Source organism: Coenobita brevimanus, chromosome 23, assembly GCF_032717465.1.
Source record: "Coenobita brevimanus isolate Jiangsu-jjx chromosome 23, ASM3271746v2, whole genome shotgun sequence".
In the NCBI taxonomy this organism is placed as follows: domain Eukaryota; kingdom Metazoa; phylum Arthropoda; class Malacostraca; order Decapoda; family Coenobitidae; genus Coenobita; species Coenobita brevimanus.
Genome location: NC_136976.1, coordinates 43,713,411 through 43,736,784, shown reverse-complemented (window position 1 = coordinate 43,736,784; position 23,374 = coordinate 43,713,411). Strand labels below are relative to the sequence as shown.

The 23,374-nt window shown below is 42.2% G+C and overlaps 1 protein-coding gene across 5 annotated transcripts in view; it reads right to left on the bottom strand.

Annotated features, from left to right (window-relative positions):
* The window catches only part of LOC145392953 (nuclear distribution protein nudE-like 1), a 451,924-nt gene that overhangs the window by 364,722 nt on the left and 63,828 nt on the right, over positions 1 to 23,374 (bottom strand). For all 5 annotated transcript variants that reach the window (XR_013896084.1, XM_080267243.1, XM_080267246.1 and 2 more), the window contains exon 2: positions 22,730 to 22,883. Coding sequence is in view for 4 of the 5 variants with exons in the window: in XM_080267243.1 (XP_080123369.1) it covers positions 22,730 to 22,883 (154 nt within the window). In the remaining variant the exon portion in view is untranslated. The remainder of the gene's footprint in view (positions 1 to 22,729; positions 22,884 to 23,374) is intronic.

Sequence of the window (23,374 nt, the reverse complement as noted above, 5' to 3'; positions counted from 1 at the left end):
TTGTAAGGATACACATTCTATGAGAATATGTCGAAGTTGGAGGTGGCCACATTAAACACTGGCAGTAAAGAAGACGTGGTCACACTTTACCAAAACTGTAAATCTTACAGGGCATAGAATGTCCAAGGTCTTTTGCAATGAACAGCCTGATAGTTATTTTTCTTAAGTTCCTTCAGATTACAGCACATCCACCTGCCAACAGCATGACCCTCGATTCATAAAACATTTCCCGCGAGAAGCTGCCCCAGGAGAAAGACTCAAAAGTTATGACCGCTGTGTGACAGGATATCCTGGGAGTAGACGCTCTACATTCGGAAGGTGATTCTTGGGCTAATTTTGTGAACAAAATTCTATATGAACAGAGGTCTAATTCGTAACCGTTATGAAGTTAGTCTCTGATAAACTTATGACCGAAAATGACCTCCCTCATATTTCACACACAAGGATATCAATAATCTATTTGTAACTCCACACCAGTTGGGATTTGAACACGTTATCATAGCAATGTATGTTCAAAATTAGGCCAAGAATAACCTCCCAAAGTAAGTTAGTGCGTCATTTAATGGGCAAGAGGGATGACGGGGCAAAGCAGGTAATCAGGGGGAGAGGATGAGATGGGTAGAGGTGAAGAGGTTAAAGGTGAGAGGGATGATGGTGAGGAGCGATGATGGTGAGGAGGTAAGATGGTAAGGGTGAGGATGACTGAGAAATTGAAAGCATTAAGGGGAATATGGGAAGAAAGGAGGGGGTACAAGAAAAAAAAAAAAAATAAGAATGGAAAGAGGTGATTTACACTGGATAGAGGGTGAAGGTGAGAGAAGGTTGACCGACTGACTTGATTAAACTAAATAATCATGGCAGCGAAACAACAGAGGTACTTTCCGCCATAAAAAATGAGTAAAATCAATATATATATATATATATATATATATATATATATATATATATATATATATACACACACACACACACACACATACTGTGTGCGTGTCTTCATAATATATAAAATGAAAAAAAACAATCAAACATTAAAATCCACTTTTAAAATGTCATGGATGCAACTATGCATAGAACATGTGAATTTAATAACTATGTATAAAAAAAAAAAAAGTTGGCTGAGGAAGTCTGCTTCTTTAAAAAAAAAAAAAAAATGACAAGACATGTTCTCCCATCTTATACGCCTCCTCTCCAAAGACTGAGGAAACAAGGCAAGATCCACCTTCCGACCTAATCCTGGAGGGGTATCGACGGCGAGCATCCCCTTCACTGGGACACTAAAGAAGTGAAACAGACAATGGAACCAGACAGCCACCACAGTTATAAGGAGGAGGTCTTCGCTCCCGGAGATGGCAATACGACTGGCGTGCTTGACCAATCCGTTGGTGGGTCATTGCAGCTTCCTTGCAACGGGGTATGGGTATAGGGTGAGGAAGAAACTGGGCGGAGTTGACGGAGAAAGGAGAGAGGGGAGGGGAGCGAAGGGCACACGGAAGGTGGGAGGGGGGACTGCAAGAGAAAGGCTGGGAAGGAAAGAACAATTTATAAGGGGTCAGGGGTGAGAAGAAAGAAGAGTGAGGGGGAAGGGGATGGGGAGATGGGGCAACTCAGTAGTTAGGTAGATTTGGTACTAACTTCATATTCGGGGGACACTGAAATCGTGGATTCAAATCCCACCGAGTTTGTGGAACGGACACTTACAGGTTTAGATCTGCCCTCGATAATCGAATAACCAAATCTGCACCATATGACTGTCTGCTATCTGGTAAACGTGTGCTTTACTTGAAGTAGTAGAAGGTCCTTACCCATTCGATTCATATTCCTCCAGTTTGTTTTCTGTATTTTTCTGATTATTTTCAGGGTGGTAAATTACCTTTTCCTGCTGAAAAATTTCCCACTGTTTTCATCATTACGTTTCTTAAGCAGTAACTACGATTGTCTGTCTTAGTCAAGGTGCTGCAAGGTGTTTTTTTTTTCCAACCGGATGCTAGGTTAGGTTAGGTTGGGTTAGGTTAGATTAGATTATTAGCTATAGTTAAGGTAGGTTAGGTTAAACACTTATGTTAGGGCAGTCCCTTCTGTCATTACACTGACGAATCAAACAAGCTGACACAGGGGAGTATAGAACAACGGGGACACACACTTCACGTGAACACGTGAAGCGTTTTTTACCACCCAGAAATAATCAGAAAAACAGAAGACTATCAGGATGATGAAAGTGAGGGAGAGAGAGGATGATGGGGAGGAGAGTGGATAAAGAGGAAGGGATAGGTTAATGAAGTGTCAGTAGTGAAATCAGGGAAAGGGGAGAGGTTTGAGAAGAGAGGAGAGGGCAAGTAGTGAGGAGGAGGACGAGATGGAGAGCTATGAATGAGGTGGAGGGGTACAGGAAGGGATGTGATGGAGGATGATGAGGGGAAGGACGACAGAGTATGGATGAGGAAAAGGAAGAGACAGAAGACGAGGAAAATGGTGAGCGTGATGAAGACAGAAGAGCAGCAAGAGGAGGTGGAGAAGTTAAGGGAACAAAGTGGAAGGAGAGAGAGAGAGAGAGAGAGAGATGGGGGGGGACGCAGCAACTACCGCCGCCTGGTACAACTCTTACTGGGGTAACGACGTGGAGGTTGTGAGGAACAGGACGGTGGTGAACACAGACATCTGTCAGCCGGAACAGGGGTCTTTGTTGAGGGGGAACGGAACGGAATGTCAAACTGAACAGCAATGATGATGGGCATGCATATCAAGCAAGGACAGAATGAGAGGGTAGTTAGTGAATAGGGAAGGCACTGAAAGGTTGCTATGGAGTCGTCACAAACTGAGAGGGTTGTGACTGAATAGACACCAAATGAGACGGTTATTAGTAAGAATTAAAAGGGACTGAAAGAAGGAAGGTCGTTATTGAACTGGAACAAAATGGGAGAGAAGTGATCATTACTGAGTCACGATAGAACAATTCCTCGCCTTCCCTTGTAAGTCAGTGGTTGAAAGGAAGTGAGAAGGGAGGTAAGTAGGGCGGCTGAAGGAGGAGGCCACCTGAAAATGATATGTAGAGATTAAGTGTAATTATAAACAAGAGGGTGAAAGAGACAGAACGAACACATGATGCAAAGACATAAAGGAGGCTTATGTCAAAGAAGTTAAAAAGATGGAGTATATCATACAAGGGCATGGTGGGGGCTTATGTCAAACAAGTTAAAAGGATGGATGGAAGAGGCAGTTGCCCGAGTACGAGATCAAATGGCATGGAGGGGGATTAACCGTACATAAAACACGTGTGCCAAGTGGCTGGGTGACAAGAAGGCAGGCCGAGAACGACACGGAAAGGCAAGGAGGAGAGAATTACTTAAAAATGGCAGGCTATGCTCATGGGGTGGAAGAGGTAGGTTGAGAACGATGATGATACTGAGAGACAAAATGAGGAATTGTAATATCGGTAAGTTGGGTGGTTAGAAGAAAACGACACGCCGAATCAGGTAAGGGTGCTGGTGGGATGGTGTGGAAGTTGGCAAGCAAATTATGAGGGCAGATGAGCATGTAAGAATGCAGCCGAACACGGCAGGTGAATGGGTGGGGTGAGAGGTGGTGAAAGGGTTGAGGTGAACGGTAACTGAATGGTACGGAGCTGCAGGACCGCCCGGCTGGAAAAAGCGGAAAGAAATAGGTCACGAGGGAACGAGAAGAGGTCGAAATAGTTAACATACAAAAGTACGGTACCGTAAGAAATACCTTTCTGCATGCCAAATACATACCTCATGCTCACACCCATGACCACATATAGTAAAGTGATACACTAATACCCTTGGATATCCTATGTGTGTGTGTGTGTGTGTGTGTGTGTGTGTGTGTGTGTGTGTGTGTGTGTGTGTGTGTATATATATATATATATATATATATATATATATATATATATATATATATATATATATTAGCTTATAAAAATGGTGATTAGTAATAGCAGTACGTAGTAGTTGTAGTACGAAGTAGCAGTAGTAATAGCAGTAGTAGTAAAAATCATTCTCATCATCACAACTGTATCCACAGTCCCAAGAATGAGATCTAAATACAAGAGCGGGAAGATAAAATGCTGTACACTAGGGTTTCTCACCCGGTGGGCGGTGTACCGTTGGTGCAACGCGAGGTGCTTCGGAGTGTGCCGCGGAGAAGGGCGGAAACTTGTTCATAAAAGCTACTTAAAACTTACCCTACTGGTAGACGACCGAGAAAGGTATAAACTGGTATACTACCAGTAATCATCTGACAGAAATTAATTTGATTCGGGGTCAAACTACTTGACTTAATCATTTCACAGAAACAAACAAAAATTTCTCGTCGATAGAGCCTACATCTTGACCATCACATGCCTATCTCCTTTGCCAAATTTTCTAATATTACTGATGAATCTGACTTTGTACTTTATTTTTTTTAATGTTATCATTCTGAGAGAAACTATCTTCTGGCCAGCTCATGTGTATCCCCTTTGCCAAAGTCTCGAATATTATGTGTTTGGATATATACTTTATTTTTTTACGATATTGTTCAAGTGCGTAAACGTAGAACTGTAGAATGGATAATATATTACAACAGTTTTTCAAATAAAATGCGTTACACTTCTGAACTGGGCCGCAATTTCCTTGTCGGGGACGTACGATACCTGTGCGTGGGCATCGCGTGACAATTTTTCTTCTTGGAGGGAACAATCTAGTTGGTTTCTGGCCTTCAGATCCTTCTTCTCTGCCTTGGGGAAAAAAAAAAATCTACACCAACACTTGAATCAATGTAGTTAGGGTGGATGCGTGAGAGGTGAGGCGAGGTGAGAAGTGAGAGGGAGAAAGAGGAAGTAAGAGGATGAGCGAGGAAGGAAGCAATATTACAAGCCTTGTACAAAGTCGTGACATGGCAGTGTGACATCTTGCACGAGGTAACAATTGTGGGGAAACTGGAATAACACTTGCTACCATATGCACAAATTTTTCGTAGCTCTAAGCTGTGTGTGTGTGTGTGTGTGTGTGTGTGTGTGTGTGTGTGTGTGTGTGTGTGTGTGTGTGTGTTTTATTATTATTATTATTGGTACAACTACCAAAAACTCAGCAGCCAAACTAGGGTGTACTCTAGTGAACACATCAAATAATTATATTTCTAATACAACATTAACTCACTGTCCTTGATGAGCCATTTATCAAGAACTGACTATTTTTTTCCTTTTTAATCAATACTTTCCCAGACTGTAGATGAGGTGGAGGAGGAAGGAATATGAAAACGAGACGGAAAGAGAGGAAGAGAAGAGACAAACCGAAGGAGGGAGGGTGCAAAGAGGATAGAAGGGAAATATGAGGCGCAGGAGGGAGGAAAGAGGGGTGAAAGAAATGGAAAGGAGGGGGGGCGGGAGAGAAATGGAAATGATGGGAAAGAAGAAAAACTGAGAAAGCGGAAGCAATAACTGGGAGGATGGAGGAGGGAATGAGAAGAGGATAAGTGAGAAAGGTAAGGAGGGAGAGATTGGGGGGAGGAGGGGAAGTGTGAGGGGGAGGAGGGGGAAAGTGAGGCCAGGAGGAGGAAAGAGAGGGGGGGGGGTGAAGGGGAGACGAGAATGGCTAGAATGACGAAGGGATGGAATGGGAGAGAAGGCGGGGAGGGGATGGAAGGCGGGGTGGGGGGAAGGAGGGAAATGGGAATGTGTGGACAGGGATGATGATGATGATGATGATGATGATGATGATGATGATAAAAAAATAGAGGATGGGAGAAGGGATTATGAACGATGAGGAGGGAGGTTATGGAAGAAGGGAAGGAGGTGAAGAAGGGAGGAGAAGGGGAAGGAGGAAAGTGACCGGAGAATGATGCGTGTGATGAGGAAGGGACGGGAACGGGAGTGAAGAAGAGGGGATGGATGATGGTGAGAAAGGGTGAAGGGTGTGAGTACTATGACCTCGGCACCAGGCGTGACATCATACCACGACATTCTCCACCAGGCCAACGTTACTGACGCTCGATGGCAGGCTGGTGGCAAAAGGGGGGAAAGGAAAGGGCGAAGACCAGAGCTAATGCCTTGTCAGCAACAATCGAATAACCCAACGTACACCTTCCCACTGTCTACTTCAACTGTCTTCTGTTTCACCGTCTGTGCCTTGTATCTGTCCTACTCTCCTTCTAATCCCCCAATGACTTTGCTTTCACCAGAAGGATGGACGGGAAGGATGGCAGGAGAAATGAGAGAGAAGAAAAGGGGATGCAGGAGGGGAGAAGAGAGATCCTACGGAGGAAGAGGAGGTGAAAGAGAAAAGAAAAAAAAAAAGAGAGAGGGATGCGTGGGGGGAGAAAGAAGCACAAGAAGAAAAGGAGAGAAAGGATAAGAAGAGGGAAGAGAGAAGAGAATCACCAGAGAGGGAAGGGAAAGAAAAGGGGACAATAAAGAGAGGAGAGACAAAAAGATGTGAAATACACTAGAGAGAGAGAGAGAGAGAGAGAGATTCTACTGTACGCATATGGTACATTCCATCACAGTCTCTCGTGACACCTTTGGGCAGGTGTCGTGTCCCGGCTTGGTCTCGGGTGGAGGGCACATTATCTCTTCTATTTACCTCCAATGAAACAGCCAAACCGACAACATTCCACTATTTATTGCCATTACTATATCTTCTGTTTCATCGCCTCTGCGTTGTGTCTGGGTCAGAATTCATTACCTTTTGTCTAGAATATTTATAAAATTGTTTATCCTATTACCTACTAATTAAGTGGGTAATTTGATGAGTAAAGAATGGAAATTTAGAGGATAAAGTCCTTTGAAAAGGGACAGCAAGGAAGAAAGGTTGCTGGATCTTTGAAGTAGTGATAAGGTATTAACAGGGAAGTGAGCATGGAAGTAAAAAAGACGCTGTATTATAGCGATACCAGCTCTAACGTTTGGAAGAGAAGCTTGAACCTTGTTGGAAGGACACAAGCGTGAGAACAGCGCAAATGAGTTATCTGAGAGGAGTTATAAGGAAAGAGGGAGACTGACAAATAAGAAGTTGAAGGAGCGTTGTGGTGTGGATGTGACAGAAAGCGTTGGGCAAAATATTCTCAGGTGGTTTGGCCATATGGGGGAGGTGGAGGCTGAATCGGTTGAGAGGCGGGCTGCAGTCCTAATAGACCCAGGATCGACTCCCGGCTGGGGCAGGGAACAGTTTAAGGATTTGAATTTAAAAAAAAAAAAAAAAAAAAAAAAAAAAAAAAAACTTTCCTGATCTACCAGATGACCCGCCGACATGTCGTAAAAATACCCCCACTAATACCAATACACCAGTCCTGTATGAGTGGGTGTTGGCGCCGAAGTGGTGACATGTGGAGGTGTAGGAGGACTACTGGGCCTTGGGAGAGGTCACCGCCCCCGAGAAATAGGCCCTGAAGCCTTTGCCCAGAGTCGGACACGTAAAAAAAATAAATAAATAAATAAAAAATAAGGAGGATGGAGAGCGTGAGACTAAATAGGAGAGCGTGAGACTAAATAGGAAAGTGTACGCGAGTGAGATGGAAAGGGGGAGAAGGAGGGGGGGACCATGGATGAGAAAGAGGGCTGGAGCGGAGAGGTAAAATGAGAGACAGCACCATAGATTAGTCTACAGTATGACGCTGATGGGGGAGGGGCGAGGGCAGCGAAATGACAGGGGATAGGGCGACATGAAGGCAGTTAGTTTGTGGCCACCCCTTACGGGATTGAGGAGTCTGGATATACATAAATAGAACTTTTTTTTTTTTTTTTTTTTTTAATCAGTTGTTCATATATCTAACTTAATTCACACAGCCAAGAAAAACTTAATCAATCATGGACTTCCCACATAGCCTAAATAATATATATAAAGACATACATTACTATTACACACACTTAAATGTCAGTTCACGAATGCGGTCGAACACCAGTCCAGTTGCAAGATCAAGGTACCTCCACATGATTCATTCAACTTGGGAAACACCTCTTAATACTGAAGGGTATATTTAACCTCTCCATTTCAGTATCTCCTTGGCTTGGAGGAGAAAAAAAAAAAATAAAATAAAAGTCTGGAGGTGGCAAGAAAAACATCGTACTGAATTTGAAAGATTTTGAAATGTGAGTCTACTATGATAAGCAGACACTAACATACATACATTCAGAGTACAGACAGCCGGAATGGTACAATAGGCAGACTCTGTGCTCCAGTGACTTACAAAGCAGGTGAAGGGTTATTATAAAGACTAGACTATAGGTCGCTCAGCGACAAGAGAAAGCTGGCACGTGAGGCGTGAGGCACAAAAAGGAGGTACACGATTTCAGTCTATCTTCTCTGTAGCTTCTTTACCTCAGTATTCTGATTATCATAATCATCACAGCAATCGTTCTTGGTTTATTCTAACTAATGTTAATGAAGTAAGAACACAAAGCTTAAAAAAAAAAAAAAAAAATTATAAAGAACTGCTTTTTTAAACATTCCTTGCCTCAAACTGTTTACCTCTCTCTCTCTCTCTCTCTCTCGGAAGCCTCACAAAATTAACCTGTCTGACTCCAGCATGTGAACAAGGAAGAAGAAAATGAACAAAAGCACATGTTTCGAATATTCAGATGTAAACTGCATTGACTATATACCGTCGACTCGCTAATTATATGGAATAAATATTATCATAGCAATGGATTTCTGAAAAGGAAGTGAGCGAAGACTAATTCAACCACTCACACTTGAAGTAAATAAGCGAAGATGTTGGTTAACTACTCACGAGTAGATTACATCTACTAGAGGAAATAATATGTTGATACCTTAAAATCTTCGAAAATTATTCTGAATATCGACTGGCTGATTGAGGAAACAGCTGTACTACCTAGACTATTATCCTTAATAAAGTAGATGTACCGTACAATTTCTTTCTGTGCATTCAGAGAAAACATGGACTCTGCATTCCCAATCCTGCGATATGCATGCCGATTTGAAAGAATTACAGAACAATATTACTGCGTCAAAAGGGAAGTTAGTATCCCGATGTAAAAGCCACATGATCGCAATGGAGACTTAGGGGCGATTCAACAGTAGTTTTTGTTTGTTTGCTTCCTCCCCAACCACACTTATAACTACATTTTTTCCCCAAAAAGTTCAGTATCCACTTTCACTACCCCTGTCAAATGGTAAGATAATTAAGACTGCTACATACTTTAGTCACCAAAATCATCATATAATTCAGTCATAAGTCATTTACACAGTTCAGTTTCTTTCGTTTGGGTGCTTGCAAACCACTACAAACAACTGTGGAATCGGCCCTTAATGTGATGAGCTGATATCCCAGGATAAAGAGTTCACGTCGTCGTTGTGGTATTATAGTCAAAGCGCGCGACTCAGGTTGTTATTATCGTGCCCTGGCAACCACCATTCAAAAGTACGTCTGATTTCGTGTATTATATGAAATGCACGTGATTCGAGTATAATATGTTCGTGTATAATAATACTCGTGTATAATATATTCGTGCTTAATAATTTGATTCGTGCATAGTATGATACGAAATCGGACGCACTTTTGAATGGTAAGTTGCCAGGGTACGATAATGACAACTTCAGAAGAAGAAGAAGGTGGTGGTGGTGGTGGTGGTGGTGGTGGTGGTGGTGGAGGAGGAGGAGGAGGAGGAGGAGGAGGAGGAAGAGGAGGAGGAGGAGGAGGAAGCAGCAGCAGCAGTTAGCGGATGTAAGCCCATTCTACAACATGTACTAAAATGTAAAAGCGATATCTTACCTCCTTCCCCTATGTTGCATTTTTTTTATAAAGGTTTGGAAGGGGCTGACCCCTATTAAAAATAAAGGTGGAAAATTTTATACAGTGGACGAATTTATCACGGAACCTGACGAACTAACCTGAGAAGCTTTCGTGAAACCCATATGCTCCCTTTCTCCTATATCTGATCGTTTTTATTTTGGGGAGGGGGATCCCCCCCAAAAAAAAAAAAAAAAAAAAAAAAATCCTTGGAGGGTCACGCTTCCAAATATCGTATTACGGATGAAACTATATAACATGTACTACGATATCAAAGCCATAACAGCCCTCCTTTCACTATTATTTACTTTTTTTAAATTTTGGTAAGGGAGTTAGGGAAATAACAGAAGAATTAGTTGGAAAAGAACGTGGAAGTTTTAGGAAGGGAAGAGGTTGTGTAGATCAGATATTCACTCTCAGGTCTTTAGTGGAAAAGTTTCTAGAGAAGAGAAAGAAATTGTATGTGGCCTTAATGGATTTGGAGAAAGCATATGACAGGGTGGACAGACAAGGAACGCGGAAAGTATTAAGAATATATGGAGTAAATGGGAAGCTGTTGAATGCCGTGAACAGTACCGTAAGTATGACTAGGCTAAGGCTGCAGTGCTTGTGGATGGTGAACTGTTTTTTTCTGACTGAATGTTTAAGTGACACAGGGATGCGTCATGTTCCCATGGTTGTTCATACTGTATATGGATGAGGTTATAAAAGAGATACAAGGTCGGTTAGTGGATGTTGGAGCGGCCCTCATGAGAGATGGCAGAGTTTGGAAACTCCCTGTACTGTTGTTTGCAGATGATACTGTATTGTTAAGTGAAGACAAGGGGAACTGCAAGGTATGGTGAATAAGTTTGAGAGAGTAAGAAACGGAATCTAAAGGTGAATGTAAGGAGGAGTAAAGTAATGGTCTTCGAATAAAATGAAGCCACTGAATATACAGTGAGGTTGGATGAGGAGGAAATGGAAAATGTGTGTGTGCTTAAATACCGTACTTGGGTAGTGTGATGAGTATGGGTGGATGTTTAGAAGGTGAACAGCATGAAAGGGTGCAACAAGGAAGAAACGCTGCTGGTTCTTTGAAAGCAGTGATAGAGAACAGGGAAGTGAGCATGGACGTTAAAAAAAGTCGCTGCATGACAGTATTGTGATACCAGCTCTAACGTTCGGAAGTGAAGCTTGGACCTTGTTGGACGGACGCAAGTCCAGGGTGAGAACAATGGAAATGAGTTACAGTATTTGAGAGGAGCATGTGGAGTTACGTTGTAGTGTACAGTAGATGTGGATGTGACAGAAAACATTACAAGAAATACACCGAGGTGGTTTGGGAAAGTGGAGAGGATAGAGGGCGAGAGACTAACGAGGAGAGTGTATGCGAGTGAGGTGGAGGCCGAGGATGAGATGGAGGGATGGAGTGGAGAGGCATGTGAGAAAGGGGTGTGTGAGCTAGGAGCAGGGCAGTGAAATGGTGTTGGGCAGGGCGACATGGAGGCAATTTGTTTGTGGCCACCCCTTACCGGATTGGGGCGTCTACCAACAGACAGCTAGATAGGAGCTGTCCCCCCTAAATATCAGTGTTTGAAAATGTATATAATGGATAACCTTCGGCATTTCATTCAAATCCATCACAACCTAGGAGGACCTTAAGCACGGACACAGAGGCAGGATTTATCTCGCACAACGGTATAAGGCTAGTTGCCGCAAATGATACCATCCTGCTTCCCAGGATTGATGAATCAGTAATTAATTATTCGAACTGTGTATTTCACAGATATCTTCCCACGTTCAAGGACATGTATCAATACCTACTAGGGTAACACCACCATTATTTATAACATATAATTATCAAAAATACATCGATTGCTACAGGTGTATCTACACCGACATCAAATAAACGTCATTCCTCTCTCTCTCTGTACCCACGCTCCACTCCACGTGCCACCTCTCAACCCAACTTCCTGCTCCACATACAGCTTCCTTCACCACACTCACTCTTCCACAACCTCATCCCGCGGTGAAGTGTTCAACCCCATATACTGCAGCGAAGTCATTCACTATGTCATTATCATATTTCACTCCTGCTTCTCCCCACGAACTTATTCAGTTTAGGAGAGCCTTTCTGAACTGGACAGGTTACATAATTCTTCATTAACCATTTCAGTAATGCGTGGTCTCCTACCCTGAATATAATCACCAGGCGGCATCAAGAGCATTACAGAAAAGCTGTTATCGCAGCAGTGCGTAAAAAATCTCATTTCCGAATCACAACTGATCTCAATAGTCGACAGTATCAATCCTATATGTTGCAGGGAAGCTTAGGGATATGAATTTGATCACCAACGAATAGTTGGTCGTGAGTTCAAATAAGGACCTTTGCGCGGAAGCTGGCAGGTTATATTTTTGCTGCTCCACCAACACAAGCTATACGACCAAGTTGCACGTACACTCACGATCTCTAATTTCTGCTCAGGGATGCCCCATTACTACCCCTATATACCCAGGGAAGACGGGAAGATGGGACGAAATGAGCTCCACCCGCCTCTACCCCAGCTCCCAATCCTCCCCCATTCCCCTACCCCTCCCAAACCCCACTCGTCATTCTTAACTGGCAGTTACACCTCAAGCAAACCTTATACTTTACACTCATAGTCACATTAATGCATTATAACATTGAAAGTAAAACAAAAACGTTAACAACCTCCATCCCAGGCCTCATGCATTGGGTGACTGAGTGAGTGTGTGTCTGTGCCTGCGTGTTTGGGTGTGTCTATGTCTGTTTTTCGGTGTGTGTGTGTGTGTGTGTGTGTGTGTGTGTGTGTGTGTGTGTGTGTGTGTGTGTGTGTGTGTGTGTGTGTGTGTGTGTGTGTGTGTGTGTGTGTGTGTGTGTGTGTGTGTGTGTGTGTGTGTGTGTGTGTGTGTGTGTGTGTGTGTGTGTGTGTGTGTGTGTGTGTGTGTGTGTGTGTGTGTGTGTGTATTTGCAAAGCAGTGCACCCAACACATGAGGCCTGGGGTGGCCGTTGTTAACGTTTTTGTTTTACTGTCAACGTCATAATGCATTAATGTCTTGCCGCAGCGTGTTGATAGTTATATACTTCTGACATATCTTATTGTTTTATGTTTGTATTAGCAGAGGAACCAAGAGTGTTAGGCATGAAATCAGCTTGAGATGTAACTGCCAGTTACGAACGACGGGTGGGGTGGAGTGTTGGGTAGGGGTATGGGGAAGGGTCGGGAACTGAAGTAGTGGCGGGTGAAGCTCGTTTCGTCCCCTCCTCCCCTCTTCTCTGGGTACACAGGGGTAGGAAGGGGGCACCTCTGGGCAGATATTAGTAATCGTGAGTGTACGAGTTCGGTCAACTGCACAGAAGCTTCAAATTTTTTAAAACTTCGATATCTCAGGGTCAGAAGTTCAAATCCAGTCTACTGCATTTTGTTGTTCAACCCATTAAATATGATTACATTTTTTTTATATACTTGTTACCATCATATGATATTACTGAACTTACGATGGACCTCTAGTAGGGATGGGGTCGCCTCTAGTACGAAGGCTATATCTTATTCCTCCAATTCGAAGTCTCCCTTAGCTGAATAAAACTGGAAGGAGACAGCAAGAACATATACAAAATTCGTTATCGGCTGAATGGGTCAGTAATTTTCTGCTCTTTCATTAACACAGACTGCCGTTTACGACTACAACGGTATATATTCAAATCTGGTGACCTGCACAGATAAAGACGGATAAAAATTCTGCACCTCCAAAAACAGGACCTATAAGTCCCATTCCCGTATTCCGTAAGGAAGAATCATGGCTTTTACCATCGTACTTTACCTCATGATCGCAAATTCTAACCCGATAACACACACTTTGCTTTCTTGTCTTCACTCTAATGAAAACTTAACATTGTCGAGTAAGCTACATTTCGACCAAAGTTTTAAAAAACACTGCTTATAATCATTCGCCACAATGGAATGGAGAGGTGTATGAGAGAGGGGGGTGTGAGCTGGGAGCAGGGCAGTGAAATGGCGGAGGACAGGGCGACATGGAGGCGATTTGTTTGTGGCCACCTCTTACGGAATTAAGGCGTCTGGCAAGATATATATATATCTATATATATATATATATATATATATATATATATATGCAGCAGGACAACTCTGGCACACACACACACACATATATATATATATATATATATATATATATATGCAACAGGTCAACTCTGGCACTGTCTCCCTATGTCTGTTTTTCCTAATGCCTACGATATCTAGTCTTTCAAACGCAGTGTGTCCAGACATCCCGAAATAAACAGATCCTGAATTTAGCTCTCTGATGCCTTTTTCTCTTTTTTTTTTTTATTTTTTTTTTTCCTTGGAGGGAGCGGTTTGCAGGCCCTTGGCCTTTGGCTCCTTCCTAGCAATATATATATATACATATATATATATATATATATATATATATATATACATATATATACATATATATATATATATACATATATATATATACATATATATATATACATATATATATATATATATATATATATATATATATATACATATATATACATATATATATATACATATATATACATATATATATATACATATATATATATACATATATATATATATATATATATATATATATCTATATATATATATACACAGTATATCATCATCATCATCATCATCATCACCACCGGAACCTCCTTTTCCACCCTAGGACAGGGTAAGGAGTAGCAGCGTCCAGACAGCCTAAGTCTGCACAATTCAACGGACCACGCTTCCATTCACTCACCATTCGAACCCATGGAACCCTGGCTACATCAGATGGGCCAAAATATTCACCACGTTCTGTACCTTCACATATACCTATCTGATAAAAGTCAATCCGCGCGCTGTCCCGTTAAAAAGGGGTGCCAAATCCCTGGTTATGCGCTTCTCCGCACAAAATTCATCCAGCCAGCTCGATCTCTTGTCAGTCACTTAGCCTAACCAACTTCCATATCTTTCTTCCTGACACACTTATCCACCATATCTCTGCACCTTCTTCTTGGCATTCCTCGCCTCCTCCTTCCTTCAACTTCGTTCAGATATACCCTTTCCACCACCTTATTGTTATCCATTCTCTCCACATGACCACTCTCTTCGATTCTGGTGTCCACAGACTTCGTTACTTCGCATCTTTCACGAATCACATTATTCCGTATCCTATCCACTCTCTATGCTCCACATACATTCCACAGCAGCCCTAACCCCACTGCTCTTACTCCTGACATTTCATTTTCATGCCACACCACAGTCTCACATCCATATGTTAAAGTTGGCACTAAAACTTTCATGTAAGCCTCGTGCAGCTGCAACACTCAAGCCTCTGTTTTTTTTTATCAAGGCTTTCATACCACCTTCCTCCCCTGCGTCACTCTAATTTACACTTCTTTTGCACATTTTCCTCTCTTTTCTATCATTGTACCCAGGTATTTGAATTCTCTCACCAACTTCAGTCTGTCTCCACTCACTGAAACATCATACTGGGAGTCACCTTCTCTCTCAGTAATCATCACCTTACTCTTTTCTACATTTACTCTCGAGGCACGACGCTCACAGACATTTATAAAACTCTGCACTAGTCTACCAAGTTCTTGTCCGGTTTCTGTAAGTAGTACTGCATCATCAGCATAAAATAAATCTGAGATATTCCATCCATCACCATTCTTTACCAATGCCATCTCTCTCCATTACTCGTGTTTTTACTTCTCTCATCACCGCAGCCATATTTATACTGAACAGCCATGGGGATATCACACAACATTGTCATACGCCCACACTGATCGTGAACCAATCATTTAGATGCCCATTTACCCTTACACATAGCTCACTACCATCATAAAAACTCCTGACGGCACCTAGCAGCTTACTATCTACACCGAACATGCGCAAAATTTTCGAAAATCCTTCTCTGTCTACTTTGTTGTATGCTTTTTCCAGATCCATAAAGGCCATAAACACCTTACTGTCCTACTTACACGCCTTCTCCACTATCTGTCTTACCGCAAATATTTGATCCACACATCCTCTGCCACTCTAAAGCCACCCTATTCGTCACTAGGACTTGTGATCTCTCTCTTACTTTCTCTATAACAATTCTTATATATTCCTTCCATACCACACTCAATGAACTTATACCACGATAATTTCTGCACACACTTTGCTCACCTTTATTTTAGTACAAGGGTACAATCACTGCCTTTTTCCACTCTACTTACACAGTTTCACTCATCCATGCGTCTTACATATCTCCAACACGCACTTCATTCCGCTCTCTCCACTACACTTAATCATCTTTGCATACACCTCATCAACCCCATCTGCTTTCCCATTTTTCAGACGCTTCAGTGTTCATCACCTCTGCGAGTGTCACGTTTCCTGGCAATGCATTCTTTCTCTGTACACCCCCAAACCAATCATGATAACAGTCGCTTTACTCTCTCATTCCCATTAATCAGACTTTCAAATTATTCATTCCATCTGGTCCTTGCTTCATCCCCATGGGTTAATAATCTACCACTTACATCCTTCACACTTTCACATTTCTTTCCACTGTCACTTCTCCATTTCCGCACCTCTTTCCAGAATAACTTCCTATTTGCCGAGTAAGTTGCATTCATTTTTCTTCCTAGATCATCATTTGCATCCTTCTTTTTCCTCTTCACTAGTCTCTTTACGTGCTTCTTGATCTCAATATATTCATTTCTTATTTCAACTGAACCCCTGTGCTGTATCCACTCTAGCCACTTCCTCTTTTCCTCCACTGCTCTCTTAACATCTTCATCCCACCATGCCGTACCTTTCCTCTTTGTTGTTACTCTTGCCACACCACACACCGCTTTAGCATTCCTAACTAAGTTATCCCTATATACATTCCACAAGCTGTCCAGATCCATTTCGTTCCAATTCACTGATTATAACTCCTCCCCTACTTTGTCCCTGTATTCATCTGCCATTTCTTTGATCCTCAGCTTCTCGACTTTCAGTCTTTCTCCCTTACTGCTCCTTTCTTTCCTAGTCCACCTCACCTCTCTCAGCTTGATCTCGCATACCACAATCATATGATCTGACAAACCTCCACATCTTCCTTTCACTACCCTTGTATCAGCAACACTACCCTGCATCGATTTCTCTCCAAGCACGTAATCAATCAGGCTCCTTTCTACATGATCTCCATTCCCTCTATACCACGTATATTTATGTGCATCTTTCTGTTTAAAATAATTGCAAATGCAAAACCTCCTTTCCTGACATATGTTCTTCAGTCGCTTCTCATTATCTCCTGATACTCCATTGTTACCCATTATAATGTATAATCTATATGAAAGGTGCGTACGCTACCGTTCATATCGCCCACTACAATCACTTTATAACTCCTGGGCATTTGTCCTACTACTTCATACAGCTCATCCCAAAAACCTGTCTTTCTCTGTCTCACTCCTGTCATCACACGGTGCATACCGTACGCTATAATCACTGCCATTTTCACCTTCTCAAACTTGAACTTGACCTACATACAACTCAAGCTGACACATTTGTAATCTCTCATTCCACTCTGCGACACTTCATTCATGAACAACGCAACTCTTTCCTTGCATCTTCCTCGCCCATCCATGCCCGACCTTATACACTTAACACCTTCCCAATCCTCTACTTCACACCCTTTCATTTTAGTTTCACATAATGCCATCATGGTATATATCGCACTCATGAACACATTCACCACTTCCACCCTCTTACGCTCCTCATTCACATCTCTCACATTCCACATGTGGAGGTGTATGGTATGTAGGAGGACTACTGGCCTTGGGAGCAGGCTGTGAAGCCTATGCCCAGAGTTGGACACACACACACACACACACACACACACACACACACACACACACACACACACACACGGCCAAGCGAATCTGTCCATCTGGTTGGGGCCCTGAGCAGGTATTGGACCCTCCGAGGCTCTCCGAAACGTTTGCTATAATTTAGTGATTTTTGATAGGGGAATCTGGGGGACACTTAACCCGGTCAAACCCTGGTTATACGGTTACTAACCAGCGTAGTAAATGGTTTGGTTCAGGAAACCATTTGACTTAACCTTCAATGTAGAGACCATAGGGCAACAATACACTGAGTGAGTGGATGATGGGCGTCCCCACCTACCACACACACACACACACACACACACACACACACACACATATATATATATATATATATATATATATATATATATATATATATATATATCTGGGGGAGGGAGAGAGGAGGGGCTTAAGGAGGTAAGTAACGAGAACTGACGTGATGAAAAGCCCTTGACTCCATCCTTTACCACACAGAGCCATTAAGGCCCGAATACAAAGTCACCTTTCACCCTTCCACCTCCATCAACCCCTCCTCTCTCCGCACGGTTGCTATTATTTTCTTCCCAACACCTACCTCCCCACCAGGCTCTTCACATCCCCCCCTCCCGAAGTTCTCCCTCCCCCCCTCCCTCTCTCTCTCTCTCTCTCCTCCCCCGTGTGTGTGTGTGTGTGTGTGTGTGTGTGTGTGTGTGTGTGTGTGTGTGTGTGTGTGTGTGTGTGTGTGTGTGTGTGTGTGTGTGTGTGTGTGTGTGTGTGTGTGTGTGTGTGTGTGTGTTTTCAAGAGTCTGTTCTTTGATGGGAATCTACTCAAATTTCTTTCATTACAATGAATGTTCAAACTATGCAGACCTTTTACGACACGTCAATGCGTGCTGTGCGCTTTGTGGTAGTCTTTTATGTAATATTTTCATCGGCTTTGTTGAATTCGTCTTATAAGGTCAGTAATACATGTTATACTCCTAATGGAAATGATTTTGATAAAACTTGGATACACAGTACATACAATACAACGGTACAGAATGCCTTTCCCTATTTCACTCGTCATACTGCCACATTCCGTGTACATGCCTTATGTGACTGTGTCAGACTAACTTAAACTCATGCGGGTTGGAAGGACTGTGGGCTCACCTCGCTGGTTCGGAACCCCCAAAGTGTAAATGGATTACCGACCGCAACTGTACGTGTTTTTCTAGTCTCCTCTATCCCCCCCACACACACTCCATTTCCATCCCTGCACACTCTCATCTCCCTCCTCCAACACCGCCACCACGCTTCACCCCTTTCCGAAGCCCTGCGAAGCAGGTAAACATGGCTTCCTTGCATCCGTTGCTGAGAACACAGCCTTTTCGCAACCTTATGTCAGTGCGAAAGTGAAACCGGTTAGTTCTATCTCTATCTATCCATTTTATTTTGCTGCCTGCAGATTTCTCAATCCATTTATTTCTCCATCTATTACACTGCTATCTACAATTCCGTCTGTGTACGGTGCCTGTCTTTATGTTTCAGCTATTCCTTCTGTCTGACATCCTAGATAATTTTTTCACCTTATCTGTCTGTCTATCACCTGACTCCTAAATCAATCAACCATCAAATCGATTCAACATTCCTGCAGCCAGTGTGGCACACCGGATGAGCCCGAGATTGAAGTAAATATATATATATATCCAATCCATTCTATTCAAGTACATATATTAATCAAGAAAAGGATGTAGTGACAAAATTTATTTGCCACATTAAACTTCCTTGTTGGAGATAAAGAGTGGCGAAGGAATGGGCATACGGGTGGTGGGAGTGAGTAACAAGGCAGAAGGGAGAAAAGGGAGTGGATGATCGTACCATTTTGCTACTCTGAAAACACCGAAGCACCACATTCAGATTAACGCTTCTATTTCAGTTATTTATATTTGTCTGTCATTCTATCGAAGGTATTCAGATACATCTATCTTTCAATTTATCTATACGACAATGCTTATGCTATGAACCTATCAAACAATCTATATCAGCCAACCAATTTTACACACACACACACACACAAACAATTTATATATATATATATATATATATATATATATATATATATATATATATATATATATATATATAAACTGGGATGGGTGAATGTGGGTACGGTTAATTTAGGCTGTGGTTAGGTTAAGCATGGATAAACTTGGTTAAGTTAGGCTAGGTTAGGTTAAATTATATGAACGCTAATTTTTGTTAAGCATTCATATAAATTAACCAAACCTAGTTAACCTAGCCTAACAACCTAAATTATCCCTGCCTAACCTAACCACAGCCTAAATGAACCTAATATATATATATATATATATATATATATATATATGGAACCTCTGTGGTACACTGGTAAAGTGTGCGTTTTCGTACACTGGAGCTAAGTTTACTAATACCAAGTCGGATAACTTCCATCTAAAACAGGTCCAAGCTGGCGCAAGGGGCAGAGCATCCGAATGACGTCAGCTGGCCCGAAACCGAAGTTCAGTTGAAGCCTGATCGTGGTGGTGAGTGGATGTATGCTGCACTCTGCAGATCATGACACATTTTCAGTCCGAAGTGAGGAAAGGGACTGAAATGAGTAAGGGAAGGTATGGAGGTGTGAGGTAAGGCATAGGGGTGTGAGGGAACCTACTGCTATATTATACGGTTAAATGAGTCCGCACTTCTTCCCCTTCTTTGTTTTCCATTATTATAAATGTTTAATTTGAGTCTGCCCTTTTATACATTTTCTGTTACTTAAGCCGACTGACGTCTCACTCAAGCCACGCCTCACTGCACCCTGAGGGAAAGGGAACCGACTTGGTATTAGTAGATTTAGCACTGGAGAGCAAGGGTTCACGCCCCGCCAGGGTAATAAACTTTGGAAGCATTCTCCCGGCCATGTACTGCTTTGGCGGACACAAAGTGTGCTGTGGTTGAACCAGTGTCGCATACTGTAAAGTATGTTTGCACCCAGTCGGCTTGTGCGGGCCGATTACATTTGGTTCACAGACTACACACATCCAAAGCCACTACAACACTACAATCACACAGACAAGCACTTCTCACCCTGCATACAATCTCTACCAGACAGCCTAAGCCACTTGGTAGAGATACATAGGCTGTATCGTCCCTGCTTTGGTCAGGGTAGGACGGTCCTGCAGTGGACTCTCAAACGGCTGATTATATATATATATATATATATATATATATATATATATATATATATATATATATATATATATATATATATAATCATCATCAGCCTTTTGAGTGTCAACTGCAAGACTGGCTTATCCCGACCGAAATGGTGACGATACATCCTATGTATCTCTACCAAGTGGCTTTGGCTGTCTGGTATAGATTGTACGTAGGGTGAGAAGTGCTTGTAAGTGTAACTGCAGTGTTGGAGTGGCTTTGGATGTGTGTGTAGTCTGTGAACCAAGTGTAATCGGCCCTGTGCAAGCATACTTTATTGTATGCTACACTGGTTCAACCACAGCACCTCTTATATCCGCCAATGCAGTACGTGGCCAGAAGAATGTTCCCAAAGTTTATTACCCTGGCGGGGTGCGAACCCTTGTTCTTCAGTGTACGAAAAAGCACACTTTTACCACTGTACCACAGAGGCTCCGGCTTATATATATATATATATAAATATATATATATATATATATATATATATATATATATATATATATATATATATATATATATATATATATATATATACACACACACACTAGCTGGGTTAGCTTAAAACTACTCTGTCACTTGCCGAGTTGCGAGGGGATAAACAAAAATCCTATTTGTTAAGACCGAAACATATCCTTCCATAACGCATTACCTGGTTTGTCAAAGAATTCAGATGGCGTAGCTTTTATCATGCCATAGTGTAGCAGTAACAGTGACTGACTTCCATCCAGAAATCCCGTCCCCCAATACCATCAACAACATATCCACTTCTAATACGATCACTAGATCACAATCATAGTCATCGACATCATACCCAACACAAAATATTTTCATCTGCCATCATGCATACTGACAACATGTCCACGACATCAGCTAAAATTAACGATACTCAATAGGGTGCAAATAACAGTGACAGGTAGCAGAGTCAGTGACCTTGACAATCTGGTGTGCAACACTACATTCTTGGATTTCATCTGCCACATACTTCACAACTCTTACAACTGTGATCTCATGAGCTTGCCTGGCTCAACAATGCCATTTAAATACCATAATAGTTTGAGTCTGTACAGTACATGGCAAATTAACATCTGAACAAGCACGTCTCGATTATTTTGTTTTTCCTCGTATCAGGTGATTTTATTCTGCTTTGAGGCCTACTGTAGCGAAGGTGTTATGAATACAGTATTATCAAGCCATGCACTATGTTGACGTCTTTTCTCTATTATTCTTGCTACTACCGTTGGGTGTTATTGTCTGGACACAGCTCCAGAAGTGAAGGGATTAACATTTTCTTGTACCAGATTATTATCCATCAGGTTGATTTTAAGGGCCAATATTACAGCAGACTTCGAATCAGTTTACTTCGGCATACAGTACGTTTAAATTCTTTGGTAAGGCATTAAGAAAGCTATGTAGACACTTATAAAGGGAAACTATGGACTAAGATAATTACAGTACAATATGGTAAATCAGTCACCATGGATGAGGTCCCACGGAGGCCTCTTAATCTCTAAAAATGACGACTATAGTATTAACCTCTTAATCTCTAAAAATGACGACTATAGTATTAACCATCTCTTTAGCTCATCTTTATTCTTACTAAGTCAACACCAACTGCTGTGTGTGTGTGTGTGTGTGTGTGTGTGTGTGTGTGTGTGTGTGTGTGTGTGTGTGCGCGCGCGCTCATACGTGCAAGTGACAGGCGGAAGAGTTAAATGGATATGGACACGAGGAAGGACAGTCAAGAGGAAAACAATAAAGTCTACTGGCTTAGTATGATACATGACGGAGGGCAGAGGAGACGGCCGAGAAAAGTGAGGGAGTAAGAGATGGCGGACAAAAGGAAAAACAAGGAAATGATAACAGCAAATTGTAATATCCAGAGTATTTACCTTAAGCGTATCATTCTCCAACGCCAGTCTATTTACTTGACTTTGGTACTCAGAACATCGAGTCTCTGATTGTTCCAGTTGGGCCTCCAACTCTGCTTCCAGGTCCCTGCTGCCACTCTGGAACTCCTCCAGTTCCTCTCGAGTTTCCTCCAGGCTGTGAGGGAGGGATGACAGAAGAAATAATGTTAAGTAAAAGTGAATGGGGAAAGAGTAGACAGTCATTTGGTCACCAAAATAAACCATACTCACGCCATTACTAACAGTACTACTGGCAACCAGAAACACAATCAACACGTGACGAGTGCAAGTGTGCAATATAGAAAGGTATTGGGCACTTTCAGTCGATGGTGTTCAGCTGGGTGAGGTACTTCACTGTACATATGCAAATGCTTTCAGTCATCTTGTTTCAGTTATTCTATTTACGGCAGACAGCTGACATATATGGAATAGTTCCTGACTCCTCTGGTTCTACAGTATATTGATGTTCCCTATTTTACTTTGTGCCTCGACTGACAGTCAGCAGGTGATGAGTGCAAGTATGTAACGTGAAAGGGCATTTCATATCTGCAGTCGATGGTGTTCTCTTGGTCGAGGTATTTTTCCCATGTATGTAGCCATTTTTATCTTTAGGCTTTATTATAGGTT